This window comes from Acanthopagrus latus, chromosome 16 (genome assembly GCF_904848185.1).
Source record: "Acanthopagrus latus isolate v.2019 chromosome 16, fAcaLat1.1, whole genome shotgun sequence".
NCBI lineage: Eukaryota > Metazoa > Chordata > Actinopteri > Spariformes > Sparidae > Acanthopagrus > Acanthopagrus latus.
The window spans coordinates 235,031-262,156 of record NC_051054.1 but is presented as its reverse complement, the minus strand read 5'-3'; the positions used below and the strand labels follow the sequence as shown (position 1 = coordinate 262,156).

Below are 27,126 nucleotides of genomic sequence, written 5' to 3'. Positions count from 1 at the left end.
TCAGATCTGCCACAGGCTTTTATTGCAAAGTGGCTTCCTGTGATCTCAGAAACAACGTTCCACTTTAAGGCTCCAGATGTCGTCGTGTTGTTGTTGTTGTTGTTGTTGTTGTGGGGTCGTCTCTCACTGCTGGGGTCAATTTCGGCTTCCTGTAGTGTTTCTTTACAAAATAAAAGTGCACTCTAACTAACTGGTGTGACGTTTACATTCAAACTGAAAGTAAGGCGACGACCAAACAGCTAGAATGACGGTGAGTCCGACAGGAATGAGAACTGAGGTAAACAAACGTTAGCGTGGTGACAAACAGAGAATTTAACGTTCTGTCTCGACCTGTAGTGTTTCAACAAAAAGTGCTGGGTAATCATCGGCTTCTTCTTCTCCTCTGATGCATAGTCTAACAATAAGTCTGCCTGGTTGAACATGCTGAAGAAGAAACAACAGTTTACAATAATAAATAAAGTCATATGTAAAAAGCTGCAGGAGGCGGAGCTTCGCGGTGCGGCGCTCTCCTCTGACACGTGTGGCTGCTTCCTTCACATCGACTTTTTGGCAAAACTCTGGCTGTGAGAGAGAGACAACCTTCCTGGGGTTTGGTAGTGTGTCGATTTTTCTGCCAGGTGAACAGAAGTCATGTGGCAACAAACTGGGAGGTGTTTGCATATCATTATGTTAATGAGATCTCCTTCATATTGAAAAAAAGCAAAAAGAACAAAAAGAAAACAAAGAAGCCTAAAGACGCTAACTCCTTCAGGACATGGATACAGACAGAGCAAGCTGCTGAGTGAAGCGGCGGTGTTCAGGTGGGGTCAGGTGCTTCGGTCCGGATGGCACGGCGGTTGGCTTGGCTCCGCTTGGCTCGCCGCATTGACATCACATCGGCTTGCCCTCCAGAGACACTACCACGTTCCCGCCCAGCTTCTCAGCCAGCGTTGCGCGGTCCTGGATGTCATCCAGCCCGTTCACCTGCCACTCGTGTTTGATACCTGAGGACACAGACCTGAGGTCACAGAGGGCTCAGGGAGACACACACCTGAGCAGTTACGCACACCTGAGTTCGACCAATCAGAGAACACGCAGAGAACCTCCTGACAGATGTTCAATGTGTGTCACCGTGGTTAGCAACATGACACAATCAGCTAAGACAGCAAGTTAAACTAACCATTAATCATTATTTAAGGTTGTAATGACGACATGACCTCTGACGTCGGCAGGTCGCAGGGCCTCTCACCTGTAAACTTCTTTTTGATGGCATCTTTAGAGCTGGCGTAGATCATCTTGCTCTTCAGTGGAGCGCCCTCTGGAGCCCTGAGGACGAAACAGCAGTCAGAACATCAGAACTGTTTTAACCAGTCAGATCAATCACTGTTTAAGACCCTGATCAACCTCTGGACCTTGATCAACAACTGGTCTGGTCCCTGACCTCAGACTGGTCCTGGATCAGTACCGTACCAGAAGATGAAGACGAGGTCCTCCTTCTTGGACTCCTTGGTCTCGTAGGTGGCGTCGTACAGACCGTATCTGCAGTCGTTGGGGGGGAGGAGGCTGACGAAGCAGGCGTAGGGGTCATCCACCGTCTCTCCGATGTCGCCCACCAGGATCTGCTTCCCCTCCTCCACGATGATCTTCTTCTTGTCCTCGCTCAGACAGAACAGAACCGCCTTCTTCCTCTTCCTCACCTCATCTTGGGTCGAAGACTTCCTCACCTTCATGTCGTTGAACACCCTGATAACCTCATCATTCACTGTGACACCTGACGCCTGCAGACAACACGGATCATACAAAACTTTGTTCAAACAGCACTTTAAGAACAAGGTTACAAAGTGATCAAAACATTAGACAGTCCAAATACCAAATGGAATAAAAACACCAACGAGAAAGATGAAACTGATCAGACATGTTGGCACTACAACACTGTGCTGACGCTAATGAAACACTTCAGCCTCAGATCTTCAGGATGATGTCACTAAAACCAGCTCAGACCTGGTTTAGATAGTTTGCAGCACTGTGAACTGTGAAATCTTCAAGTCAACACCTGACAGGTAACTGCTTATGATTGGTTCATCTACAGACATGTAATTGATTAATTACTGACCACTGACAGGTGGGATGAATGGTTGGATTTCCTCACGATTTGTGTCTCCTCATGAATGTTGGCATGCTAATGTTAGCATTTAGCTCAAAGCACTAAGATGTCTCTGTAGAGCCTCACAGAGCTGTTAGCAGACTGTAGTGAAGTCATGCTGCATGATTAGCTGCCAGCTGTCTGTGCTGTTACCATGGAAACAGATGATAACCACTGGACAGTGTTGAAGAAGATGACTGAAACATGGTGAGCTGAAGCCACGCCCCTTCTGATTCTCTCACAGAACTTATTTCAGACAGATAACGTATTGATCCTGTTTGAATTGTGTCTTGAATCACACACATGATGTTTGTCATCAAACTAATGAAATATACACTGTGAAAATATGTCTTTATAAAGACGACACTGTTGTCAGTGATGTCGTATCCTAATTGTAGAGCTGCTCATGTATATCAGCAGCTCACAGAATTGAATCAGAACTGCAGTTGTCAATATGTGCACAATTATTGTGATGTTCATCTTGTTTACAGCCTTTTCTGAGCCCACTTAGCTCCATGTTGGTGTTGGTGACGTGTTGAAACTCCATGAGGTTTGACTTTAATTACAACGGACAAACATCATGAGTGTGATTCATGACACAAGTCAAACAGGACCAATAAATGATTTGTCTCTCTTCAGTCACTACCAGACAAAAGGTCTGATCAAAGAAGGTCCAATGAGGGGAACAGGAAGGGGAGTGGCTTAAGCTCTCTGCATGATGAACTTCCTATTGAAGCAGGAAATGGTTGACGAGTGAATCATCACCACTGAAAGTGTCTGTGTGACAGATCTTTGAACATGTTTGCTGTTAACTTAGATTTTTTGTTGCTTTTGCAAGAAATCAATGAATCAAACCATCTGTCACAGCTTCCCAGAGGCCATCAGACGCAGCATGTGGACACATGAACTCCACTAATTACATTTATTTAACTTCATCCATCTATCTGCTAATGTTTACTCCCTGGACCGTGTATGGTTGTCTACAGTTTGCTGTATAAATAAAGTTTTACAGACACACACAGCTGTAGATGAGCTCGGTGAGTTTTACAGAATGTCCCTTTAGGCGGCAGATCAGCTGACTGGTGTCGAACTAACAGAAGTCAGCTGATGTCGTCCTCATCTTAACTCACTGCACATCAGCTGATCACTGTTTTGATTATCAGTTGATTGATTGGTGACCTGATGGCTGTTAATGTTTGATTTTAGACAAACATAGATCAGCTGATCAATAATCACCATCAGTGTCACTCTGGGTGTTTTACACACAGAACTGGTGATTAAAGGAAGAGCCTGTTACATCACTGCTGATGTCACTCTGCATCATGTTTAAGGCGTGACAGCTGATTGGATCAATAAATATGAAGACACAAAATGGAAGCGCAGTAAGTCAGTTCTCAAGCTGACTGGACGTAATGAACATGACAACAATATGAGTTATTGATTAATGTGAACATGACTGTACACCCTGATCAGCTGTGTGAGTGATCCTGTAATCCTGTCACCTGTTGTTGTTGTCACCTGCACCAACATGTTACTGCTTCATATTTGTCTTTATTATCTGTTCACACCTATTGATTTTATACTAATTCTTTGATCAGTTGCCTTCCCGGAGTTTAAATATTGATTTGTTTTTTACTGTTAATCTTCCAGATGAAGTTCAGGATATTTTAATGTTCACTTGATTGTTTATTCTGTGACGAGACATTTCATCCCAACATACCAATAAAACTCATTCTGAGTAGAATATATTGATTGTTTGTATTGAAGCACGATGAGATCTCACAAAATTAATATTGTTACAATTAGCACTATTAGAATAATAGTAATTACTTTCATGTTAATCAGTCACATTGATCCATTTTTACAAAATATTCTGTCAACATGAATCTTCATATAAAGCCTATGAAAACATTGATGGTAGAATTAATCAATCAGGTGATTGTTGTCTGATCACATGTGATTAATGACTCACAATTCATGTATTTATTAGGAATTATTGACATAAAGATTAACATTTTATCTATGTTAAATACATAATTGAATTAAATCTAAATGTTTTTCACTTTGTTGTTAATTCTGTTCTTTGAATATTCATAATGTTAAACACACACACACACACTCTCTCTCTCACACACACACACACACACACAGACACACTCTCTCTCTCTCTCTCTCTCTCACACACACACACACACACACACACACACACTCTCTCTCTCTCACACACACACACGCACACACACACAGACTGCAGAGTCACGGCTGTCTGTCTGTCTGTCTGCTAACTAACCCGGACTTAATCTAACAGAACGCGCTTCTTAAAATGAACCGGGTTAGTTCGATGCAGCGGGTCGTGCCGGCCTGGTACAGCCAGGCCCCGGCGGTGAGTCCCGGGCCCGGCCGGCAGGCAGGCTGGGTGCGGGCCGGTCTGCTCAGCAGGACCACAGCGGGAATAAGATGGCCGCTCCTGGCCACACGGCCTGGGGGCAGGCCCGGCCCAGTCCGGCCCTGCTCGGCTCGGAACAGGGCCCATTGTACACATTCACTAATTAAAGCGCGAGTTAACGTGAGCTGGTGTGAGCGGGTCTCCGGCGGAGCTCTGTGGGTGAAGAACCACCGAGTAACGGTCGGTGAGCGGGCAGCAGCTAGCTTAAATAACGGGAGCGGCAGCCATGCTAATGCTAACATCACGCTACCGCCGAGCGGAGCCACATAACGGTCCTCCGAGGACCCGCACGGCACCGCACGGCTCCGCTCTGGGCCCGTGCGGGTTATCTACACCCTCATCTAACCTGGTGACAGGTCCGGGCGGGTCTTACCATGTTGTCCCGGGGTTTGTCCGCGCTGATTCGCAGTCAGATCGGGGTTTCTCAGGGGTGAAAGGTAGCGGGGAATGTGGCCGTCCGAGCGGAGGAGGAGGAGGAGGAGGAGGAGGAATGGGGGGGGGGGCGGAGCCACACACGGACCGGACCTGCGACACTGACGGTCCGGCCCGGTCCGGCCCGGCCCAGATCACCTCACTAATAATCATTTTTACTGTACTCTGCTCCATGTTGACGTACTTACATTTTATTAGTTACTAAAATCTTGAGTTATTTTTCAGATTTAAACCAATAAAACAAAAATACAAATAAATGATTAATAATAAAATACAAATTCCCCGAGTCATCACGAGGAGCAGCTGCAATAATAATGTTTTATTTATTGTGATAAAACGAGAACTTTTACTTCTGGTACTGTAACTGTAATACACTGTACTAATACTGTGGTATTAATGCTCATTTGTGTTCCTCCTTTAAACTGATCACATGGTTTGTATTCTTTGTGTTTCAGCCACTGATGCTTCATCCTGAGCAGCTGCCCTGTCACATCTGTTTACAGTCTGTTTGACCTTTTCAGCTCATCTTAATATTCTTGTCTGCTGGTGTTTTATGTTTGAATGTAACAGAGCTGTAACCTCCAACTTCATATATTGTGATTTTACTAACGTGAGTTTTTCTTTCACATCGGGCTTCAAGTTTCTCTGCACAAGACAATAAAAACATTTTGAATAGTAGGAATTCAATAATTAAGGTTTTCAGTATGAAACATCAGATTCTACAGAATAACTACAACAGGAAGCAGCAGCTGGTTATAAAAAGTCATTTATTCTTATTATTTGTACATGAAAACAAAGAGAAACATGAGGAGCGTCAGGAGCGTCAGGAGGCAGACGGCGGCTATCAGTCATAAATAAAGAAATGAACTAAATAAATAGCAGGAGAATCAGCAGCTCCAGTGTAGTGTCTACAGCTGACCTCCACACACACACACACACACACACACACAAGAACTAAACAGCCTAAAGTAGAAAAACATTGCAGTAGTCAAAATACAAAAACTACAAATCAGAGGCCATGGCAGCTCTGACTCTTAAAGGAACAGTACATGTTACTCTGTTTTATCATTAATATCACCTCATGTCCAGTAATTACACTAAGCTAAGCTAAGAACGACCTGACTCGTACATGAGTGAATCCATCTGAACATCTCACTGAAACAAAGACAATAACTTATAAAATGTTGAACTGCTCCTTTAAGGCTTCATTCTGTCACAGCAGGTCACAAACTTTCAGATCAGATCAATTCAATTATTTATCAGATTCAACTCTGACTTCCAGTCAGATTTAACGTCAACTTCGTGGGTCTGATTAAATGTTGACTTCTTGTTTGTCGGGTTTGATCTTTTCTTTTAATTGATAAAGAAACATGGAGACAGGGGGCGTGGCCTATATGTTTCAGGGGTGGTGACCTCATTAATTATCGGAGATATTTAGGTTATGATCTGTGGAAGTCTCATTCTGAAAAAAACTAATTTTACATTTGTCTTGTGATGTACGACAGAAATACATATTTTAATCCAGTTTTCAGCTGGAACAAAACTCATTTAACAGAAAAATACTGCCTGAATGAACAGGAACTAAAATCTAAGGACGACACGCTCAAACTGTCCAGATGGGATCCGTTTGTGGGGACACTCTGTGGTGTCAGACTGGGAGACTCCTGCTGCCGTCATCATAAATCATTTTATGAGGCATCTCTGGACTTTGCTCCGCCGGGGTCACGTGACTGGCAGGTGTTGTCGTCGGCTCAGGTGATAACAGCTGGATAAGGGTCACTTCCTGGAGAAGGCCATGGGTCACAGCTGAAAGCTCTCTGGCTCATCTGTCTTGTTCAGGCAGTAATTATTCACTGTTTCATTTCTGTCACACATCAGGAGGAACGTCACATTTCATTTTGGCCTCCACAGACTTCCGTAGGTTGTGACCTTTAGCCTGAGCCCTTGTTGCCATGGTGACACTCTGCTTAAGTATAAACAGCTGCACATTTAGAGAACATGTGAACTTTAGTCCCTGAGTGACAGACGGCCTGATGGGAAATCTGTCAGCGTACAGAGCTCCAGTTTATTTATATAGTGGTTCAGACCTGTCTGTCTGTCTGCACAGTCTCTGTCTGTCTGTCTGTCTGTACAGTCTCTGTCTGTCTGTCTGCACAGTCTCTGTCTGTCTGTCTGTCTGTACAGTCTGTCTGTCTGTCTGTACAGTCTCTGTCTGTCTGTCTGCACAGTCTCTGTCTGTCTGTCTGTCTGTACAGTCTGTCTGTCTGCACAGTCTCTGTCTGTCTGTACAGTCTGTCTGTCTGTCTGTACAGTCTCTGTCTGTCTGTCTGTCTGTACAGTCTGTCTGTCTGTCTGCACAGTCTCTGTCTGTCTGTACAGTCTGTCTGTCTGTCTGTACAGTCTCTGTCTGTCTGTACAGTCTGTCTGTCTGTCTGTACAGTCTCTGTCTGTCTGTCTGCACAGTCTCTGTCTGTCTGTCTGCACAGTCTCTGTCTGTCTGTCTGTACAGTCTCTGTCTGTCTGTCTGTCTGTACAGTCTGTCTGTCTGTCTGCACAGTCTCTGTCTGTCTGTACAGTCTGTCTGTCTGTCTGTACAGTCTCTGTCTGTCTGTCTGCACAGTCTCTGTCTGTCTGTCTCTCTGTCTGTCTCTCTGTCTGTCTGCACAGTCTGTCTGTCTCTCTGTCTGTCTGCACAGTCTGTCTGTCTGTACAGTCTGTCTGTCTGTCTTACAGCACCACAGGAATGTCTGCTGTCCCCGCCTGTCCAAAGACAGGAGGAGACACCTGAGCATAATCTAGCAGGTCAGAGTAAAAACTAACACTTCACTATGGACTCAGGAGGGTTTGATCAGCTGATCAGTGAGGACACACTTGGGTGTCTCAGGTGAGCTCAGTGGAACTGTATATTCATGACCTTTGACCTCTGTGTTTCATCACAGTACAGATTGACAAGTCACAGGAGTCAGAAGTCATGAAGGACCAGGTCTCATCCCTGACTCTGAGGTCAGAGGGGGCGTTCGGTTCAGTGTCGGGAGCGTTTGGCGGGCGGGGTGGGCCCGCGCTCTGATAGGCCGAGTCTGCTGAGCTCTGAGTGGAAGAACTGCTGCAGGCGGTGACCGGCCTTCGCCTCGTTAGTGTGACGAGGATTATACTGCAGACAGTTAGAGAACATCAGGTCCACGTCTGAGACAAACTCACCTGGAGGGACAGACAGGTAGAGGGACAGACAGACATCAGTTCCACTTCCTTCATCACAGTAAAATAAATACATATTTTCCAACTTTAGATCCGGTAGCTGACTAAAACTAGCATATTGGTCTATCAATACTCACTTCCTGTTTCACTCTCATCTGTGTGTGTGTGTGTGCGTCCTCACCTGCTGTTTGATATTCACAGTTGTTGACTTTCTCTCTGATGGTGCTCAGAGCAATTGGCTTTTTGATGATGTCATAGTAGTCAGGGACCTGCAGACAGGTGGACAGAGAGACAGACAACTGTAGAATATGTATCTGTGTGTGTGTGTGTGTGTGTGTGTGTGTCTGTGTGTGTGTGTGTGTGTGTGTGTGTGTGTGTGTGTCTGTCTGTCTGTGTACCTGAGTCCTGGACACCAGCTTCATGAAGGGCCAGCTGTCTTCATGCCGGACCAGCTCCACCGTCAGCTGCTCGCAGGCCGACAACTCGTGGACGCCGTGGTTCCTGCCAGAGGAGCGTCGACTGGACGAAGACGAGCGAGCGGAAGATGAAGGTGGGAGGACGGGTTTGGAGGGTTTGGGAGGGGGAGTCACATCTGGGGGAGGAGAGGGGAGAAGTTTACTGGTGTTACTGATGTTTAACATCAAGGTCCAGTTCAGACAAGTGCTCTACATACACCTATCTAACCCTAACCCTACCAGCTGTTTACCTGTTGGCAGGTGATACTGTGTGCTGATTGGTTGTTACCTGTGGGCGGTCTCTTACGGGCCTCACTCTGACCAGGTGAGGTCTTACTGTTGCTGTTTGTTGGAAGGATCTCCTGGCTCAGACGGACACTGACTCGACTCCCAGAGCGGGCAGCAGGTTTACCTCCAGACACTACGTTGGCCTTCACAGTGGGGGGTGTGGCTTTTCTCCCTGAGGATCTGTGATTGGACAAAATCAGTTAACCTGGATGAGAGTACCAGTAAACTGGTATCCTGTGGGACCAGACAAACAGATACCAACTTAGAAGCTGCTGAATTCTTCCCTGCTGAGGCCGAGCTGCTCTTGGGTGTGACCTGCTGGTTCTTGGGTGTGACCTGCTGGTTCTTGGGTGTGACCTGCTGGTTCTTGGGTGTGACCTGCTGGTTCTTGGGTGTGACCTGCTGGTTCTTGGGTGTGACCTGCTGGTTCTTGCCTTTCAGGGGTGGGGCCAAGTTCTTCTTGGTGCTGCAGAAGATAAACTGCTGTTTGAGCTGATGTCAGAGCAGACAGATGAAGCTGAAATATTTCCACTTACCTCACAACGACTTCTTCCTCCTCCTCCTCCTCCTCCTCTGACTCCTCCTCTTCCTCAGACTCCTCTTCTTCATCTGACTCCTCCTCTTCCTCCTCCTCTTCTTCTTTATCCTCCTCCTCTTCCTCCTCCTCGTCGATAGAGGAGCGCTGACGGGACGGTAGGCGGCTAGATCTTTGTTTGGGTCGACAGTCTGGACAGAACCAGTCACCCTCTGGGACCGACTGAGTTACAAAAAACACACAGTTATAGTCCACTGAATCAGACCAGAATCAGAACATGTGTCAGTGTTAGTAATAGCTGATTCAGGCTAACTCTTCTAAGCACTCTCATCCTCCTGTTTTTTGTACAGTCGTTAACAGTTTCTGACTAGCTTGTCCGTAGTTAGCTTGAGGCGGGGCCTTTGGGAGTGGGTGTGGTCTGTATTTACCCTGAGGCGGGGCCTCGGATAGTGGGTGTGGCCTATATTTACCTTGAGAGGCCCTAAGCTATTGGGTGTGGTCTGTATTTACCTTGAGGCGGGGCCTCAGACAGTGGGTGTGGTGTCCTCTGTCACAGCCGTCACACAGTAGCATGTTGTCAGCGTCTCCCTTGCGTCTGCAGATGCGACAGCGAGCGTTGAGGATGGAGCGAGACCAGAGGACACTTCTCTCCAGACTGGACAGGTGGACAAACACCTGGACACAAACATCAGCATGTCAGTCCCACATTCAAGACTGAAGTCTGGAGTGTGTGTGTGTGTGTGTGTGTGTGTGTGTTTGACCTGAGACAGACTTGAGCAAGACTGCAGAGACTCCCTCCATCGCTCCAATACCGTCTTACTGACGCGACCACTGTCACTGCCGTCTGACAGACAGGAAGACAGACAGACAGACAGACAGAGTGAGTCTACTGACAGAAGCACTAACAGCCATGATGATGACATCAGTTCAGAGTTTTATTAAACAGGAAGTCGCACCGTCACTGGCCTGGTCGTCGTCCTTCTTCTTGTTCTTCTTCATCTTCTGTTCTTTCTTTGAGTCGTCCTCACCCAGTGGAGCTTTGAGGAAGCGTCTCTCGATGCCTTGCTCGATGTGAGCAAGGGCCTGAGCCAGGATTCGTACTGAGCTGCTGACGACCTGAGGAGTCCCAGAGCCGCTGCAGGACACCACGCTGTCTGCCTTCAGCTCCTGCAGCCTGAAACACACCCCCACACACACACACACACTTAAAACACAGGAAGAGGAGGAAGACAAAAGAAAGTACCCGTCTCTGGCTCTCAGGTGTGAATGTTTGTTACCTGTCTCTGGCTCTCAGGTGTGCAGGTGAGTCTACCTCCATGGCCTCCTCCCGTCCGTTCACCCCTCCGTTCTCTCGGCCTTCAGAACTCAGCAGGTCGTAGTTTCCTTCTTCCAGCGCTGAGCGCCACACCTGTCGGTCCATCACCTGAACACAGACAGATAGACAGGTCAGTGTGATGTCAGCTGCTGCGTCTACTGTTAACCACCAGGTGTGTGTTTACCTTCAGAGTTCCCAGAGTTCCCTGGTGGATCCGGTCCTCAATGTCCAGCAGCAGGTCTCTCAGTCTGCCCTCCATCAGAGTCTCAGCTGAAGAAGTGCATTCTGGGACTGATCGGGACGACTCTGGGTGATCTGGACAAACACCACAGGTGTGTTTACAGGTAGTTTACGGGTAGTGTACCTGAGTGACATACCTCCTGTGTGTATTTACCTGTATGAATAAACATGTATGTACCTTGTGATGGAAAAATTCCTTTTCATTATGGGTTGATGAATTTTGAACTATTTTGTTGAATCAAATGTATGAACACCTAACCTCTGCCTTATATGATTGTAGTAGAGTCACGAACCAGCCAAAACTCAGAAAGTCGCCTTGGGATAGCTGTATGTACGTATGTGTGTAGCTTAATCACTGCTGGCACTGAGAGTGCTTGTCTCTTCCCCTGACCTTGTTGATATCTGTGTATAAATTGTGAACACTCCTTTACTCGGGGCTCATTCACTCAGCTCATGAATTTGACTGTGTGGTGAGTCCATCTGCAGATGGTTGGATTAAACTTACCGAAAAGACAGATCTGACTTTACTCTTTTATTGACAGAAATTTCCACCACAACCTCTATTCAGGTACCTGTATACATGTACCTGTATGGCTGTACTTGCTCCCATCACAGTCCAACAGCAGGCGTTGCAGTCTCTCCCTCTCCTGCAGCAGTGCTTCTTTCAGGCTGCTCTCGCGGTGACCTCGGGGATTCAGGGCCTCGATCAGCTGATCCACCTCCTCCACCGAGTTGTAGAAGGACCATTGGTTGGGACGTTTGACAGGCGGTCCACATGTGTGGAGAGGGGCGGGGTTTGAGCCAGTACTGTACAGCAGGAAGTTTTAATGACCATTAAAGAACATCACTGGTCACCTAAGCTCCTCATGTCTCACACTCAGGACCAGAGGGAGAAGCAGTCACCTACCTTCCCTCTGCAGGCTCCTCCTTCACCTCCTCGTCCTCCATCTTGATGGTGGCGTCCTGCGCAGGTTTGGGGTTCGGTTGCAGCATGTCCTCTGTGAGGCCGAAGCAGTCCTCCTCCACAAACAGGGTGGAGGCTGAAGGGAGGAGCCAGTAGCGGCGATACAGGCGGTCTCTGCCTAGAGGCAGCAGGCAGGTGCAGGCTGCCGCCTTCTGAATCCGCTCCAGCAGCTCTCGAACCTGCAGGGTGAGACACACACGACACTCAGATCACATTGTGATCAATCAGCTCAGTAAAACATGAGTTGATCAATAATCAGATGAGCTGTTAAAGGGATAGTTCATGTCTTTTGAAGTGGGGTCATATAAAGTACATATCTATAGTCGATCTGTTTCCTACTGTAATCACGATCAGCGCAGCCTCAGTGTGGAGCAGCAGAGAGCCGCTCCAGCCCAGACGCTCAGCTTTGTACTGCAGTGAACAGAGTCCAGAGAAAAAGAGAAATAAACCACCTAAAACAAGGCCCACCTTAAAAAAAATCTATAACAGTTCATGTGTACGTTGTAAAGAGAAAATTCACACCGCCGTCAGACCGCCCTTTCTTTTGGCACTACATTTTCTCAACCGTAGAACTTCGTATCCCTACGCAATTGCACTAATGCGTAGGGATACGGAGGTTCGACGGTCTGTTAAGTTTCGTTTTTATCAAAAGTAAACCTCTGGTCCAGCAGCTGGGCCTCACACTGTATTTCGCTGCTCGCAGATCAGCTGTTGCCGAGTTCGCTAATGCGTAGGGATACGGAGGTTCTACGGTTGAGAAAATGTAGTACCAAAAGAAAGGGCGGTCTGACGGCGATGTAAAGCGGTGTGAATTTTACAACGTACACTTGAACTCTTATAGATTTTTTAAGGTGAGCCTTGTTTTAGGTGGTTTATTTCTCTTTTTCTCTGGACTCTGTTCACTGCAGTACAAAGCTGAGCGTCTGGGCTGGAGCGGCTCTCTGCTGCTCCACACTGAGGCTGCACTGATCGTGATTACAGTAGGAAACAGATCGACTATAGATATGTACTTTATATGACCCCACTTCAAAAGACATGAACTATCCCAGTAAGGAGTGTTTCTGACCTTCTCCTGTTCGCTCTCCAGCTCCTCAGCAGTCAGACTGCTGGGGGGGCAAGACGAGGGTTTGGGGTCAGAGGTCATCAGCTGCTGTTTCTCTTTCTGGTTCAGTTTAGCTGCAGGAGAGACGACAACCATGACTCATCACAACAGCAGAAAGCAGGACAATCATGAGTCAGCAGCATGAAATTAGTCGAGGCAAAGTTACAGTGATTTATTTTTCTACCTTGACGCTTCTTCTTGTTGGACGATGAGTTTTGCTCCTCATCTTCTTCAGCATTTGGTTCTACACGAGTCTCACTGTCACACATTCGACATGTTAACAAATCAGAAGGACATTTATAATAATAAAACTTCGTAACAGCTCAAATAAAATCAATTTAATGTGGCTTTGTGCAGTAATTCAGTTGCTGTCAGTTTATCCTCTACCTATTAGTTTGGAGTCCTCCCTTAACCTCCTGCTCCTTCAGTCTCTCCTCCTTCTCCTTCATCCTCTGCTCCTGCTCCCTCAGCTTCTCCTCTTTACGAAGACGAACCCTGAAGGAGAAGGAGGGACATGTCACGACGCTGCTTCAAAACCTGTGTGTATACCTGTGTTTATCTGCGTGTGTATGTCTGTGTATATCTGCGTGTGTATCTGCGTGTGTATGTCTGTGTGTATCTGCGTGTGTATGTCTGTGTATACCTGTGTGTGTATATTTGTGTGTGTATACCTGTGTGTATACTGTGTGTATACCTGTGTGTATACCTGTGTTTATCTGCGTGTGTATGTCTGTGTATACCCGTGTGTGTATCTGCGTGTGTATGTGTGTGTATACCTGTGTGTATACCTGTGTGTATACCTGTGTTTATCTGCGTGTGTATGTCTGTGTATACCCGTGTATCTGCGTGTGTATGTGTGTGTATACCTGTGTGTTTATTAGAGCTGTGTTGAAAAAATCGATTTTCAGATTCTGAATCGATTTGCATATTAATTCCTCATAATCGATTCGTGCGTCCGACAATTGATTTTTAAAAATAAGTTTAAAACTTTTAAACTTATTTTCGGACGCACGAATCGATTATGAGGAATTAATATGCAAATCGTAGTCGCAGCTGTGGCTGTTTGAAATCGCTGCTTAGTATCTCTCGTTTAAAGTCAGACATTTTGATACCTCAGTCTGAGTTTATGTTGTCTGAGTAACTAGTTGTACTTGACAAGCAGTGTGGAGCGCAAGAAAAAAATGACAATTTGTCTGTGAGGTGACAGAGACATGTGGTGTGGTCGTAGGTTTAACAACCGACTTTTACAGTAGAGATACTGTAACGTTAACGTTAAGTGTAACCTAGCTACAAGTGTCATAACAATCATACCGGAGGGTAACCTTTAGCATTTCTACACTCAATGAAGTTGTAAAATGATGTAAACACGGTGGTGGCCAAGCTAGGTTGGGACGATAGGTACGTTGATGTATAATAATTTAAGAGAAAAACATTCTCCGCCGATTGTTCAGCCCCAGAGCTGTCAAACTAGCTTAGCTGGCTAGCCTGGTCTGCTAGCTACCTCGCCAGAAGGCTAGGTAATTAGCTCGCTTGTTAGCTAAGTTTAAAAGTTTTAAACTTATTTTTAAAAATCAATTTTCGGACGCACGAATCGATTATGAGGAATTAATATGCAAATCGATTCAGAATCTGAAAATCGATTTTTTCAACACAGCTCTAGTGTTTATCTGCGTGTGTATGTGTGTGTATACCCGTGTGTGTATCTGCGTGTGTATGTCTGTGTATACCTGTGTGTGTATCTGCGTGTGTATGTGTGTGTATACCTGTGTGTGTATCTGCGTGTGTATGTGTGTGTGTACCTGTGTGTGTATCTGCGTGTGTATGTGTGTGTATACCCGTGTGTGTATCTGCGTGTGTATGTCTGTGTATACCTGTGTGTGTATCTGCGTGTGTATGTGTGTGTATACCTGTGTGTGTATCTGCGTGTGTATGTGTGTGTATACCTGCGTGTGTATGTGTGTGTATCTGCGTGTGTATGTCTGTGTATACCTGTGTGTATACCTGTGTGTGTATATCTGTGTATATTTGTGTGTGTGTATACCTGTGTGTATACCTGTGTGTATACCTGTGTGTGTATACCTGTGTGTGTATACCTGTGTGTTTATCTGCGTGTGTGTGTGTGTATAGTGTGTATACCTGTGTGCAGCCTCCTCTCTGTCGCGGCGGTGTTGTTCAGCTCTGATTTCTCTCAGTTCCTGTTTGGCGGCTCTTTGATCTTCCACACAGTCTTCAATCACATCTCTGCTGGACGCTAACGTCAGCAGCTTCCCCACAAGAGCCTGTAAGATCTTCAGCTTCTCCCCTGTAAACATATCAATCACTGATCAATCACTGATCAAACACCGGTCAATAACGATATGAATCATTCGTTACTGTCTGACCTGGTGTCAGGTCGTACACCGCTGTGCTCGACAACTTCTTCAGCAGCGCTGGTTCAGCCAATCGCAGCTCAACACATGGGTCGTCCGTCAGCGTGAAGCCACCCTGCTTCTGGTAGCGGAACTTGGCGTTACCGTGGTAACAATCAGCACCAGACGCTAGGATGTGCAGCCGCAGGATCTCTGACAGTGTGCAGCTGTCCAGGTCCAACTTCCTCAGACTGCAGCCCTGATGTAGCTGAGGCCAGGCCGCAGCCAATGAGGCGACGGCACTCAGAGCCGACTGAGTGACATCACAGTCGTCATCCAGAGCCTCCGACAGGTCTGCACATAAACAATACACACATTACACACACAAAATATGTGTGTCTACACAGTGTGTGTGTGTGTGTGTGTGTGTGTGTGTGTGTGTGTGTGTGTGTGTGTGTGTGTGTGTGTGTGTGTGCGTGTGCGCGCGTGTGTGTGTGCACCTTCAGCCTGGTCTTTGGCCACCTCCTCCTGCTCCTCAGCCAGAGCCTGAAAGATGGCTGACAGGAAGAAGAACAGCAGCTCACACAGAGGACCTTCAGGGTCGGAACCCACCAGAGCCTCCTCTAGAACCTCTGAGCACAGAGAGAGAACATCTGTAAGAACTGAAGGAAAATCTAGTAACGCCAACTTAAAGTGAAACTGGCCAAAATGCAATGAGGCTTCTTTCGTGAATGTACCCGAGTCGAACTTCATCTAAAAGCATAATGATGAAAGAGGCACTTTTAAAATTTACCGTATTTTCTGGTCCAACTCATTTTCAATGGGAGTGCTATGGGCACTTTTACGATAGCATCAAAATCTTTATTTTTAAAACAGTAAGAAGTCTCGACACAACATGAAACTCTGCTGGTAGCATCACCAGGGTCTCTACACATGAACACCAGCACTGACAACATTGTGTGTGTACTAGAGGTAAGATCGGGCCTAAAAAAATCCAGCCCGACCCGTCCCAGGCCCGCAGGCATTAAAGCCCGACCCAGCCCGAGCCCGACCAATTAACTTGATTTGCAGGCCCGAGCCCGAAGCAAACCCGAAATTTCAATTTATCCCATAGTATTTTACGTTCACGAAATGTCCGCAAAGCCGTGCGCAAAGCGTGCTCTTGCTCTGCGCCTCCTGTTTAGTAGTAGTTATATAGCAATTACCTTACAGCGCCGCCCTCTCTGTTTTATCCAAATTATTTATTTACAACAAGTATTCCTTAGTTTAGTATCCACACATCGTTTTAGTATACATTTTTATAAACATATATTTATTTTAAAAAAAAGTCAGCGAGAGAGAAGCCCGAGCCCGACCCGAACGTAATGATTGACATTTTAGGCCCGAAATTCGGGTCGGGTCGGGCTCAGGCTAAAGATCTTACCTCTAGTGTGTACACAGAGTTACTAAAAAGAAAGTTTTTGAACAGCTCATGTTAGCAGTAGCTTGTTCCACTCGCCGCCGTCCTGCCAGTGGAGAAGAGTCGATCTCAGAGTGAGACGTAACCTGGAGGACAGTTAAGGTGGAACGCTCCTAAAGCTTAGTTCCATATAAATGTGGATAGTTTGTTGTTTTGTCATTCGTGAAAAAAAATATTGACCTTGAAGGTGAATAAGGAGCCTCATATAAGAAACAATACTAAAATCAAAAGCTGTAAAAGTGACGTGAGATCTGGTGTGGATAGCTGTTGCTGGAAGACAGTAGTTCCACCTTAACTGTCCTCCAGGTTACGTCATGTTCTGAGATCGACAGTCCACTGGCAGGACGGCGGCGAGTGGAACAAGCTACTGAGACCCTGGTGATACAATGCAAAGTTTCATGTTGTGTCGAGCGCTTGTTTTTAAATCACTAAATGGCCTGGCACCATCTTAGCTCTCTGAGATGCTTCCTAGATATGCACCCAGCAGGTTCCTCAGATCCTCAGCAGCTGGGCTACATATGGGGAGTCAGCTTTCAGACACTATGGATCCCTCTGGATCTGAGGGAGATTTTTAAGCAACATCTAAAGACATATCGTCTTAGCCTGACTTTTAATTAGGGCGCCTGGTCATTTTAGCTCATTTTATTTATTCTTTATTTTCCTGTTATTTAGTCTGTTACTTACTTCTTATGTCCTGACTCTTAGCTGTATACATATTTATTTCTTACTCCACACTTGCACATACTTACTTCCACTTTTAGCACTTTAATTATTGTTATTTCTATACCTTTACACTCATTTATATGTCTGCTTTTTATTCACTGGCTTATTGTTTTTTTATTTTACACTGTGAAGCACTTTGGGCTGCATTAATGTATGAAAGGTGCTAAATAAATGAATAAAGTTGAAGTTGAAGTCAAGCCTTCTTAGTGTTTTAAAAATAGAGATTTTGATGCTATCGTAAAAGTGCCCATAGCACTACCATTGAAAATGAGTTGGACCTGAAAACGGAAATACGGTAAATCTTAAAAGTGCCTCTTTCATCATAATAATGCTTTTATACAAAGGTTTGACTCATATACTTTCACAAAAAACGCCGAGGTTGCATTTTGGTGAGAGTTTGACATCTGTGAGAACAAACACAACATCAATTAGAACCAACACGACATTCAAATCAACAAAATACAACACTGAAATCCAACACAACATCTGCTGGAACCATCACGACCACCAGAACGTCTGCAGAAGGGGAGAAGCTATAAAAACCTTAACTTTCAGAAAATGGAACATGTATTTAATCACAGTTTAGCTCTAGAAACTGTCAGAACCAAAACACACGTAGAACATCTGCAGAACCTTGAAAACGATCAACAGAAGCCACTCAACCCTCACCCTAACCCTAGCCCCTGAGAGAACCTTTTAGACCCTAAACTTTCAGCAAACCTGACAAATGTTTGTTAAGTAAAAGATAAAAACTTTGCAGGCCTTCACTAGAACCATGAGAATGTCTGAAACGTTAATCAGAAGTGACATATGACAGATCCTAATGAACACAATGCACCAGCACAAGAGTCAAACGGACTGGGAGCAGGACCCTGTAAGGAACCACAGGGTCCTGGTCTAGTTCTGTTAGGAGAATATGGGTTCTAACCCAGAGAGACTCCGTCAGAGAACTCGTCCTTCAAATCAAAGACCTCGCCGAATGCCCGCAGGAACTCCAGAACCATCAAAGCATCTCCAAAGAGTTCGGCTGGAAGACGAGTCCTCACTGGAACTGGACTGGGCAGCTCCTGTAGGACCAGCACAAACAGAAACAGGACCTGGCTCAGAATTCTCACAGATCTCAAGGTTCATTACTGCATTAATGGTTCAATCTAAACTTTATTAGTAAGAAATGAACGGACAGGAACAGAGCGACTGCTCTGTGGTGCGTTCACTGACCTTCAGGTCTTCACACTCCATGTCTTCTCTGGGTTTGTTCCATAGTTTCAGACGTTCTGCATACTTCTTCTTCTCCTCTTTCAGCTTCTCCCGCTCCTGAGGATCCAATAAAAGACGTCTCAGCTCTCAGACACTTTGAGTTTATTAATTGATTGATTAGTTTTTAATTTCAAATTAAAATAAAGTACAAAACTCACCTTCTCCTTCTCCAGCTTCCTGCGCTCCTTCTCCTCCCTCCTCCTCTGTTTCTCCACCTCAAACCTCCTCCTGTGCTCCTCCTTCAACCTCTCTCTGTCCTCCCTATCCCTCCTCTTGGCTTCCTGAGCCTCCTCCTTCTCCTTCTTCAGTCGAGCTTTGTCCTGAGCGGCTGCAGCCATCTCCTCCCTCTGCTGCAGCAGCTTCAGCTTCTCTGCCGCCTTCAGCAGCGACGAACCAGCCTGTGAACACATCGCGACATCACAGCTCACATTATTGATTGGAAACATTTCATAACACTCGATCACTGATCAGTCGGCTGGGTCACACGTTTTACAAACACTGTTTCCACACAACTTAAATCAGTGGAGCGACATCACTCACCTGTCCAGGTGAGCCCCGCCCTCCACCTTTAGAGGCGGGGCTGAAGGGGAACAGGGGGGGCTCATCAGGGAAGAACTGAGAGAACGTTTGTTCAGTCAGACTGTACTTCATCACTGTGGAGGACTGGGAGACAGGAGGTGATTGTCAACACACAGGAAGTCATTAACAGGTCCTATGGTGCGTTCAGACCAAACATGGAGAACATTCGCCTCTCGTCACGCACACGCACACACACACACACACACACACACACACACACACACACACACACACACACACACACACACACACCCCTCAGGATTATTAATTGTTTTTCTCCGCTGGCTGAGTTTCAGCGTCTGGATGACGGCAGCTTCCAGCTCTACCCGAGACTGAATGGTGTTCATCTGTCTCCACTGAGATCAAAATAAATGAAAATCAATGAATAGTAACTGTGAGCAGCAGGTAGACGGAGTCTCACCACATCAGTCAGAACACTGAAGAAACGTCTTTGTTCTGTGTTTCCCACACATTCATTTATTTGTGGCGGTCCACCACTATATCAATGTTGGCCACCACATATTGAGCCTCTTTTTTTGGAGGTGCAAGTTCTCTCTCACTCTAGTCAGCTCCCCCGTCAGTGAATAGCATGATGTTATATAGTCCGATACAGCGGATGGCGGTGTGGCTTTCAGACCACCGGTAAAACCAACGAGGAAGAAAAGCACCACCAGGCTTTGAAGCCAATGTTTGTCGTGGCCAAGCCGTGTAATCACATCATCATGTGATGCACTGGGGACTAAAGCTCACACTGGGAAAGACGCGTCTGTAAACATAGTAAAAAAAAGCCTCACAACTCCTCAAAATGACTCGTTTTACAGTCAGAATTTGGGCAATTCGATCCAATAAAATCAGAGTCTAGAAGAGCCGCCCGAAAACATTTAATCCCCATCCAAGTTAGCTCACTGCTAAACCGGAAGTATTTCCATGACTGACCAGGTAGCCAGACTTTCCTCCCACACCTCCTTCCTGTCCTGTCTCAGTACAGGAGATGCGTCATCGCACAGCTCTGTGTATCTGCAGGCGGCCATGATTACTGATTGTTATGCTCCATCATTCTTCATGACTGTCTGGACATCAGAGACGTCATGACGTCACTGTCAACATCAGCGCTGATACTTTCAGACATGACGTCACCTGAAATCCTCCAGTTCAATGTTTTCAACTCACAACGATGTGGGAGTGATAACTTTGTGTCTTTCTCTGACTTTGTTGTATTCTGGACCTGTAGATGATTCAGCTCGTGTTTGGTCTGAAGGCCTCATGGAACAGTGCTCATGTGTACGTTACGTACGTACTGCATGTTTCTCGCTGTGGTGTATTAATATTCTCACCTTGAGTACGATGGTCCCGTTCTGAGGCTCACAGTGTTGTTTAAAGAGCAGCTTCAGTCTCTCTCTGGACACTGTGGACTTCCTACGACTGAACACACAAACAACATCAACATCCACACAGAGACGATCAGCTGACATCAAACAGTGTTCATAAGAAAACGTTTGTTTGCTTCTGGTTCACATTAAATCTTCTTCAAAGCTCAGTGAGGGCAGCAGAGTGATCCGGTCCTGAAGCAGCTTCTGATCACTTTAATATTCAAGTTTAGTTCTGTGATTATTGATTCATCTGTCGGTTCTTTTCTGGATTAACTGATCAGCGTTTCGCCGCACAGATCTTTACTGTCACATTCAACCAGCTGGCAGCAGAGTGGAGACTGGAACAGCAACACTAATCGATTGATCGATTATTTGTCTGAATACAAACTTGTGGTGTCTAATCACACAGAGTTTGAAGTTATCTATTAGTTTTATTTGATTTTTTATCAAATTGACAGTTTCAATCCCTGTATCAATAAAGTTTATATGAACAGTTTAATGGGCACATTTAAAGGATGAATGCATATAATCTGTTTGTCAGCTGATTGATCAATATGTGGTGAATGTTTTTACTCTGTGATATTGATTATCGACGATGATCTAATGTCAACTTCATCATCATCATCATCAGGTTAGAGCTGAGCGCAGACACAAACAGGATGATGTCACATTCTCACCTGATCTGATTGGCTTTGACAGTGAAGGGCTCTCTGTGTTCGCCCATCATCATCCTCACTGTGTATTTGAACACTGACGGACTGAGAGGCTTCTTCTTCTTCCTGCTGACACAAACACACACACACGCACACCTGTCAACTTTATAACTCCACAACAACACAACTCTCTTTTCACTTCAACTGACTCATGTGACATCACTGGAGGTCATTAATCAGACCCAGTTGGAGCACAGACTGAGGCGGGAAGAGTTTTACCACGTCGCACGCTGTCTGACATCACATCATCAATACCTCTCAGGTCCAGCTCACACATATAATTTATATAAATAAATTCAAGCGGTTTTTAGGAGATAGGCCTGCGCAAATGGAACATAAATTCACAGTTGGATAGTGGTTTGAAAATGTAATACCTCATCAGACGACGTTTCTTACTTTTTAATGGCCTCAGTTTTTGCTAATTTCATTGACTACCTTTTAATACCCTTTGACAACCCCAGACAGGTGACCTTTGACCTACTGACCCATTGACCTGAGCGTTGGGACTCTGGAAAGCGTTGCTCTCATCGTCGCTGTCGCTGATGATGATGGTGTCGCCCTCCGCTGGTTTTATGTGGCCGTTAGCAGCTGGCGTTCCGTTAGCACTTGAGTGAGGAGAGTGAACCTGCAGGATCTCACACAGATGTCTGACACACACACACACACACACACACACACACACACACACAGACACAGACACACACACACAATGTATCTCTGGCTGAAAACCCGGACTCATAACTGTGGTTCTGTCTCTCTCTCCCGAAATGTTACCATCTTTATGTATTTATTTGTTTTTCTTTTTACTTATCTGCATATTCTTCAGGTTATTATCTTCATTGTTATTGTGGTTGTAGCTCACTCTGTTGTTGCTTGTTTTCTTACTATTATTAATATTCTCGCTTATTTAATAATCTGTTTATTGAATCATTTTTGGGAGTGATTGCTAACTGTGCTTCTCTTGGGCGGATCTCCTTGTTCTACAGTCAATGGGCTTTATTGTGGTGGCTGTTGAAATGTCTGACCTGGAACGTTTCCATGTTATGTCGTATCAACCCATTTGAATTCAATAAAAACTTCAATTACAAAAAAAAGAAACATGAGGATTTGTGTGTTCATCATGTCTGTTCGCATGTTGGCTGTTTGAGCAAACCAGCTGAGACTCATGAGGCTCCTTGAAGATGAGGAGCTGCAGCCTCAGACTGTAACTGTGTCCTCACCGGGACGACATGACGACTCCATGAATTGGATTCTGAATCCTCAGAGAGTCTCTCCTCACATGAGCAGAACTTACCTTAGAAACAACATGTTGTTAAGTTCTCTTCAGTACCACAGTGATCCAGTGTCAGTTGTCTGAACATCCACAGGTTCACTGCTAACAGGAAGTGCTAACAGCTGATTCAGCAAAGTTTTAGAGTTTTGGAGTTTGTTCAAACTTCACAGACTTCCCTTCAGCATGAGGAGGAGCTCATGACTGGATCTTACTTTGCAGAACTGTGTCTTGCGTCTTTTTGTTTAAGTTTGAAACTATTTCTGCTCTTTTTTAGATGTTTCCTGGTTGTTTGTCAGCACAGAAGCTCTAATGGACAATTTATTTATTGCACTCCAACGCACCTCATTGCTCAAATGGCCACAGGTCATTTAAAAACACATTTCTTTTCTTACATTCCTTTGTTGAAACACTGACTTGCTTCTTTCATTAGAACAATATTCTTCATTTCTTCATCTTAAAACACAAATCTGAAACATTAACTCAATTCTTTCTTAAAATTAAAAGGAGCACTCTGTAGTTTTATTTATTTATATTTATATATATTTTTTATGGAATAGACACCTTTATTTAGACAGTGGATAGAATATGAAATGGGGGAGAGAGGGGGTGTGCAGCAAAGGTTCACTGGCCGGGATTCGAATCAGGGTCGGCTGCATATGTGGCATGCGCCCTACGCAGTTGAGCTAAAGCGTAGGGATACGGATAGTTAAGTTTCGTTTTTATCAAAAGCAAACCTCTGGTCCAGCAGCTGGGCCTCACACTGCATCTTGCTGCTCGCAGATCAGCTGTTGCCCAGTTGCGGTAATGCGTAGGGATACGGAGGTCCTACGGTTGAGAAAATGTTGTGCCAAAAGAAAGGGCGGTCTGACGGCGATGTAAAGCGGTGTGAATTTTACAACGTACACTTGAACTCTTATAGATTTTTTAAGGTGAGCCTTGTTTTAGTGGTTTATTTCTCTTTTTCTCTGGACTCTGTTCACTGCAGTACAAAGCTGAGCGTCTGGGCTGGAGCGGCTCTCTGCTGCTCCACACTGAGGCTGCGCTGATCGTGATTACAGTAGGAAACAGATCGACTATAGATATGTACTTTATATGACCCCACTTCAAAAAACATGAACTATCCCTTTAAAACTCATTAATACAAACTGGTCCTGTCCTCTGTGACCAACAATAACCCATGTCATGGGTGTCATGTGTCCATACCTGGTTCCGTTACGTCCAGCAACGTCCACCGTCTCTCCGGGGAAGAAGCGGTCTTTGACGAAGACGTAGACATCCTCGCAGAGCTCTGTCAGCCTGCAGCGGTGGCTCAGTGCGGCCAGGTGGAGCAGAGGCACCACCAGAGATGGAGGGAAGCTCTGCAGACTCTGCTTCGCCCGCCGCTCGCTCTCCACCGCCTCCAGGTAGGTGAGGCCCGCTCGCCCCGTCAGAGCGCAGCTCCACACGAGACTGTTACACAGGATGGTCCGCTCAAAGAACTCACTGAGGAGACAGGAGAGGAGTGAGACCTCCTGTCACACATCAACACACGTCTGACATCAATAACACCAAAATATCAGAGGAGCACTTCATCTTCAAACTAAACTCATTAATCATCAGTTTGGTGTTGGGTTTTTCCTTTCCAGCAGATGATCAATAATCACAAACAGAGGACAATTAAAGACACTGTGGAGTCCACTTGTGTATATAAACTCATTGGTTATCAATCTGATATTGTTTATTTTAGTCCTTCACACACATCTGAGCTGTCAGAAGTTCTGAAGAGGCTGAAAGTAAAGAAATCAATCATCATCTGATCAATAATCACAAACTCTGACTTTATATTTCAGGTTCTTTCAGTTATTTTCTTATAAATCTGAGTTTGTTCCGTCAGTCAGATGTGTGATGATGACCTGTCAGACATCACCTGTACTGTAGCAGGTGAGCAGCCCTTCAGCAGGTGTTCAAACTTTATTGACACAGAGCTCATTGACAGACAGCGGGCCTGTGTCATCAGCTAACGGCTAACAGCAGCACGCTAACGGCTCTGACAGCTTCACTTAGCTAACTCAGCTAACAGCCGCCAACTCTCTTTAGCTCGGTTAGCTTAGCTTTAACAGCTCACCTGTCCCTTCCTGACATCACACACCTGTCCTGACCTGTTCTCCACCTGTTCTCAGACACTTTCTCGTCGGCACAAGTTTGATTTTTCACTCTGAATAAACTTGGTTCTCTGTATGTTGTCTGGAAGTTTGCCAGCCGACCAACTGTCAGTCAAAGTGGACTCCAGCGGCTCTCTGGGCTCCGTCCAGGTGAGACAGGTGAGCTGGGACACTTACTCGTAGCTCCTGAAGATCTCGTGTGTGATCTTGCAGAGGAAGACCTCCTCGTCCGGCCGCAGGTCGGCGGGAGGTTTCTGACGGAGGAAGGCTTTTCTGTGGAGGAGCGGCATCTCAGCTCCGCTTCAGCGGCGGCAGCACTTTGAAAAAAAGGAGGGAAACCGAGTCACAAAGACCGAACCTGATAGCCAAAGTGACCCACAACAAACAAAAGTCCGCCCTCAGACCCGAACCGGAGCCCTGAGCCAGGAGGACCGGAGCATCCACCGAGCAGAAGCAGCGCGGAGCCGAGCGGCTCTTTTGTTACCGCCGCTGTTAATCTGCCCACATGGAAATGAGACGTTCACTGTCCGACACACTAACTGTCTGTTTGAACCCAAAACTACACAAACACACTTCTACCTCCGCCCTCTGCCTCTACACGGACACAAGAACACTTCTCTGACCAGCTTTACCGAGTTGTGTAACGATGAGGAGATAATCCGCGGTGAATGTTGAAGAACAAGTCCCGAGCTGAGGCTGAGTGCTGAGGCTGAGTGCTGAGTGCCTGAGCCGAGCGGCGGCTTGTTGACCAAGTTTTCATCCACTTCACGGACCCGCTCAGAGCTCGGACAACTCAGCGTTCACTCAGCTGAAGCTCATTTCCAGAACCGATATGATATATATGATATATAATATTACTTTGGTCATATCAAAAGTCTCCCATAATAATAGTACGCTCGTAAAAGTCTTAAAGTATGTGATGTCAAATGTAGTTAAGTATCAAAAGTATCAGTAAAGTAAATGTATGTATGTTTTGTCTGTCGTGAGTCAGCTGAGCAACACAATCAATGTTTTTATCTAATTGAAATGTTCGACTTTGGCTCTGATGCAGCATATAATCTGTAAAGGAACTGAAGTTCTCAGACAAATGTAGTGGAGAAAAAGTGGTGCTGATGGTGGTGATGATGTTGACGGCGCTGAGGGTGTTGATGGTGCTGATGGTGCCGATGGTGCTGTTGATGGTGCCGATGGTGCTGTTGATGGTGTTGATGGTGCTGATGGTGTTGCTGATGGTGCCGATGGTGCTGATGGTGCTGTTGATGGTGCCGATGGTGCCGATGGTGCTGTTGATGGTGCCGATGGTGCTGATGGTGCTGTTGATGGTGTTGATGGTGCTGATGGTGCTGTTGATGGTGTTGGTGGTGCTGATGGTGTTGCTGATGGTGCCGATGTATGAATGAAGTCTCCCTCTTCACCAGATTTCAAACTCTTCCTGGTTCAACAATATGTATTGTTAACTAGTTCAATTTGAATAAATTAATTAAGTAGAGAGAAGAAATATGAAATAAAAACTTTTGAAAAATAAAATTTTTAATTACAGAGTGTATTGATGTGTGGACAGTAACTACGTCACTGGTCATACAGGTTGTGACGTCAGACCAGATGCTCTTTGTGTCTGGATGAATTAAAACTCGCTCCATGTGTATCTGATAGATATTTCCTGTTTCCGAGTTCAAGCATGTTCCCTGAACGTACCATAAGTAGTGAGTAAGTGGGCGAGGCTTCACCGTAATCCTCTGCGCTGGTTGGTCGGCCGTCCTGCCGCTCCTCCGTAGCCAGCCAATGGTTGCCCTGGACACGGTCCGCCGCGGTTGGGATTACGTCAGAGGAGTAAACGGAAGAAAGAGGTAACAAGTGATGACGCAGAGTGCGTGACAGCTGGAGGTGATGCGTCATCACAAAGGAAACCTCAATACACGGGACTCAGACTCATAAAATGGCGGCCAGATGATGAACATAAAACTATTATTGAGTTTATGTTCGAATCATTGATCATCAGAACACTGCAGATCCAAGTGAAGGACGACTTTAACAGAGCGGCTACAGAAGCTGACAGGGTCAAACATCAACAGAGAACAAACATGTTCACACAATGTGACAAATTGTTTCATTTATTTACCTTTTAATTAGTTAATCTATTCATTTACTCTCCATTTTATTTATCGGAGT

General features: G+C 45.6%; 2 protein-coding genes across 4 annotated transcripts; both read right to left on the bottom strand.

Moving 5' to 3' along the window:
- Positions 1 to 5,065, bottom strand: cfl2 (cofilin 2 (muscle)). The gene is made up of 4 exons (XM_037072382.1): positions 4,942 to 5,065; positions 1,450 to 1,757; positions 1,229 to 1,305; positions 1 to 983 (listed from the first exon to the last, which is right to left on the bottom strand). The coding sequence occupies exons 1-4, from the start codon at positions 4,942 to 4,944 to the stop codon at positions 871 to 873; spliced, it is 501 nt and encodes a 166-aa protein (XP_036928277.1). The 5' UTR covers positions 4,945 to 5,065; the 3' UTR covers positions 1 to 870.
- A 2,548-nt stretch (positions 5,066 to 7,613) lies between these two features.
- On the bottom strand, positions 7,614 to 25,738 carry baz1a (bromodomain adjacent to zinc finger domain, 1A). Of its 3 annotated transcripts, XM_037071336.1 has the most exons (30): positions 25,590 to 25,738; positions 25,135 to 25,274; positions 24,020 to 24,298; positions 22,029 to 22,190; positions 21,508 to 21,612; positions 20,795 to 20,882; positions 19,422 to 19,544; positions 19,040 to 19,279; positions 18,843 to 18,938; positions 18,553 to 18,691; positions 15,943 to 16,074; positions 15,476 to 15,796; positions 15,231 to 15,396; positions 13,482 to 13,589; positions 13,279 to 13,352; positions 13,059 to 13,168; positions 11,936 to 12,171; positions 11,615 to 11,835; positions 10,973 to 11,103; positions 10,751 to 10,896; positions 10,430 to 10,647; positions 10,235 to 10,317; positions 9,984 to 10,148; positions 9,475 to 9,695; positions 9,359 to 9,404; positions 9,201 to 9,316; positions 8,940 to 9,118; positions 8,594 to 8,787; positions 8,377 to 8,464; positions 7,614 to 8,198 (listed from the first exon to the last, which is right to left on the bottom strand). In XM_037071336.1, the coding sequence occupies exons 2-30, from the start codon at positions 25,245 to 25,247 to the stop codon at positions 8,023 to 8,025; spliced, it is 4,476 nt and encodes a 1,491-aa protein (XP_036927231.1). In that variant the 5' UTR covers positions 25,248 to 25,274; positions 25,590 to 25,738; the 3' UTR covers positions 7,614 to 8,022. The 3 variants fall into 3 exon arrangements, with proteins under 3 accessions (XP_036927231.1, XP_036927229.1, XP_036927230.1); XM_037071334.1 differs by having other exon boundaries at positions 7,615 to 8,198; positions 9,201 to 9,404; XM_037071335.1 differs by having other exon boundaries at positions 7,615 to 8,198; positions 9,201 to 9,404; positions 21,508 to 21,609; positions 25,590 to 25,737.
- Positions 25,739 to 27,126: the final 1,388 nt, after the last annotated feature.

Excerpts from the sequence above, each read along its gene's own strand:
- cfl2 (XM_037072382.1), bottom strand. Across the intron at positions 1,306-1,449 it reads GACCTCGTCTTCATCTTCTG|GGCTCCAGAGGGCGCTCCAC; the intron begins GTACGGTACTGA and ends TTTCGTCCTCAG. Across the intron at positions 984-1,228 it reads CATCAAAAAGAAGTTTACAG|GTATCAAACACGAGTGGCAG; the intron begins GTGAGAGGCCCT and ends CTGTGTCCTCAG.
- baz1a (XM_037071334.1), bottom strand. The coding sequence starts at position 25,247 with ATGCCGCTCCTCCACAGAAAAGCCTTCCTCCGTCAGAAACCTCCCGCC. Across the intron at positions 12,172-13,058 it reads TGGAGAGCGAACAGGAGAAG|GTTCGAGAGCTGCTGGAGCG; the intron begins GTCAGAAACACT and ends CTCACCCTGCAG. Across the intron at positions 8,199-8,376 it reads CTGTGAATATCAAACAGCAG|GTGAGTTTGTCTCAGACGTG; the intron begins GTGAGGACGCAC and ends CTGTCCCTCCAG.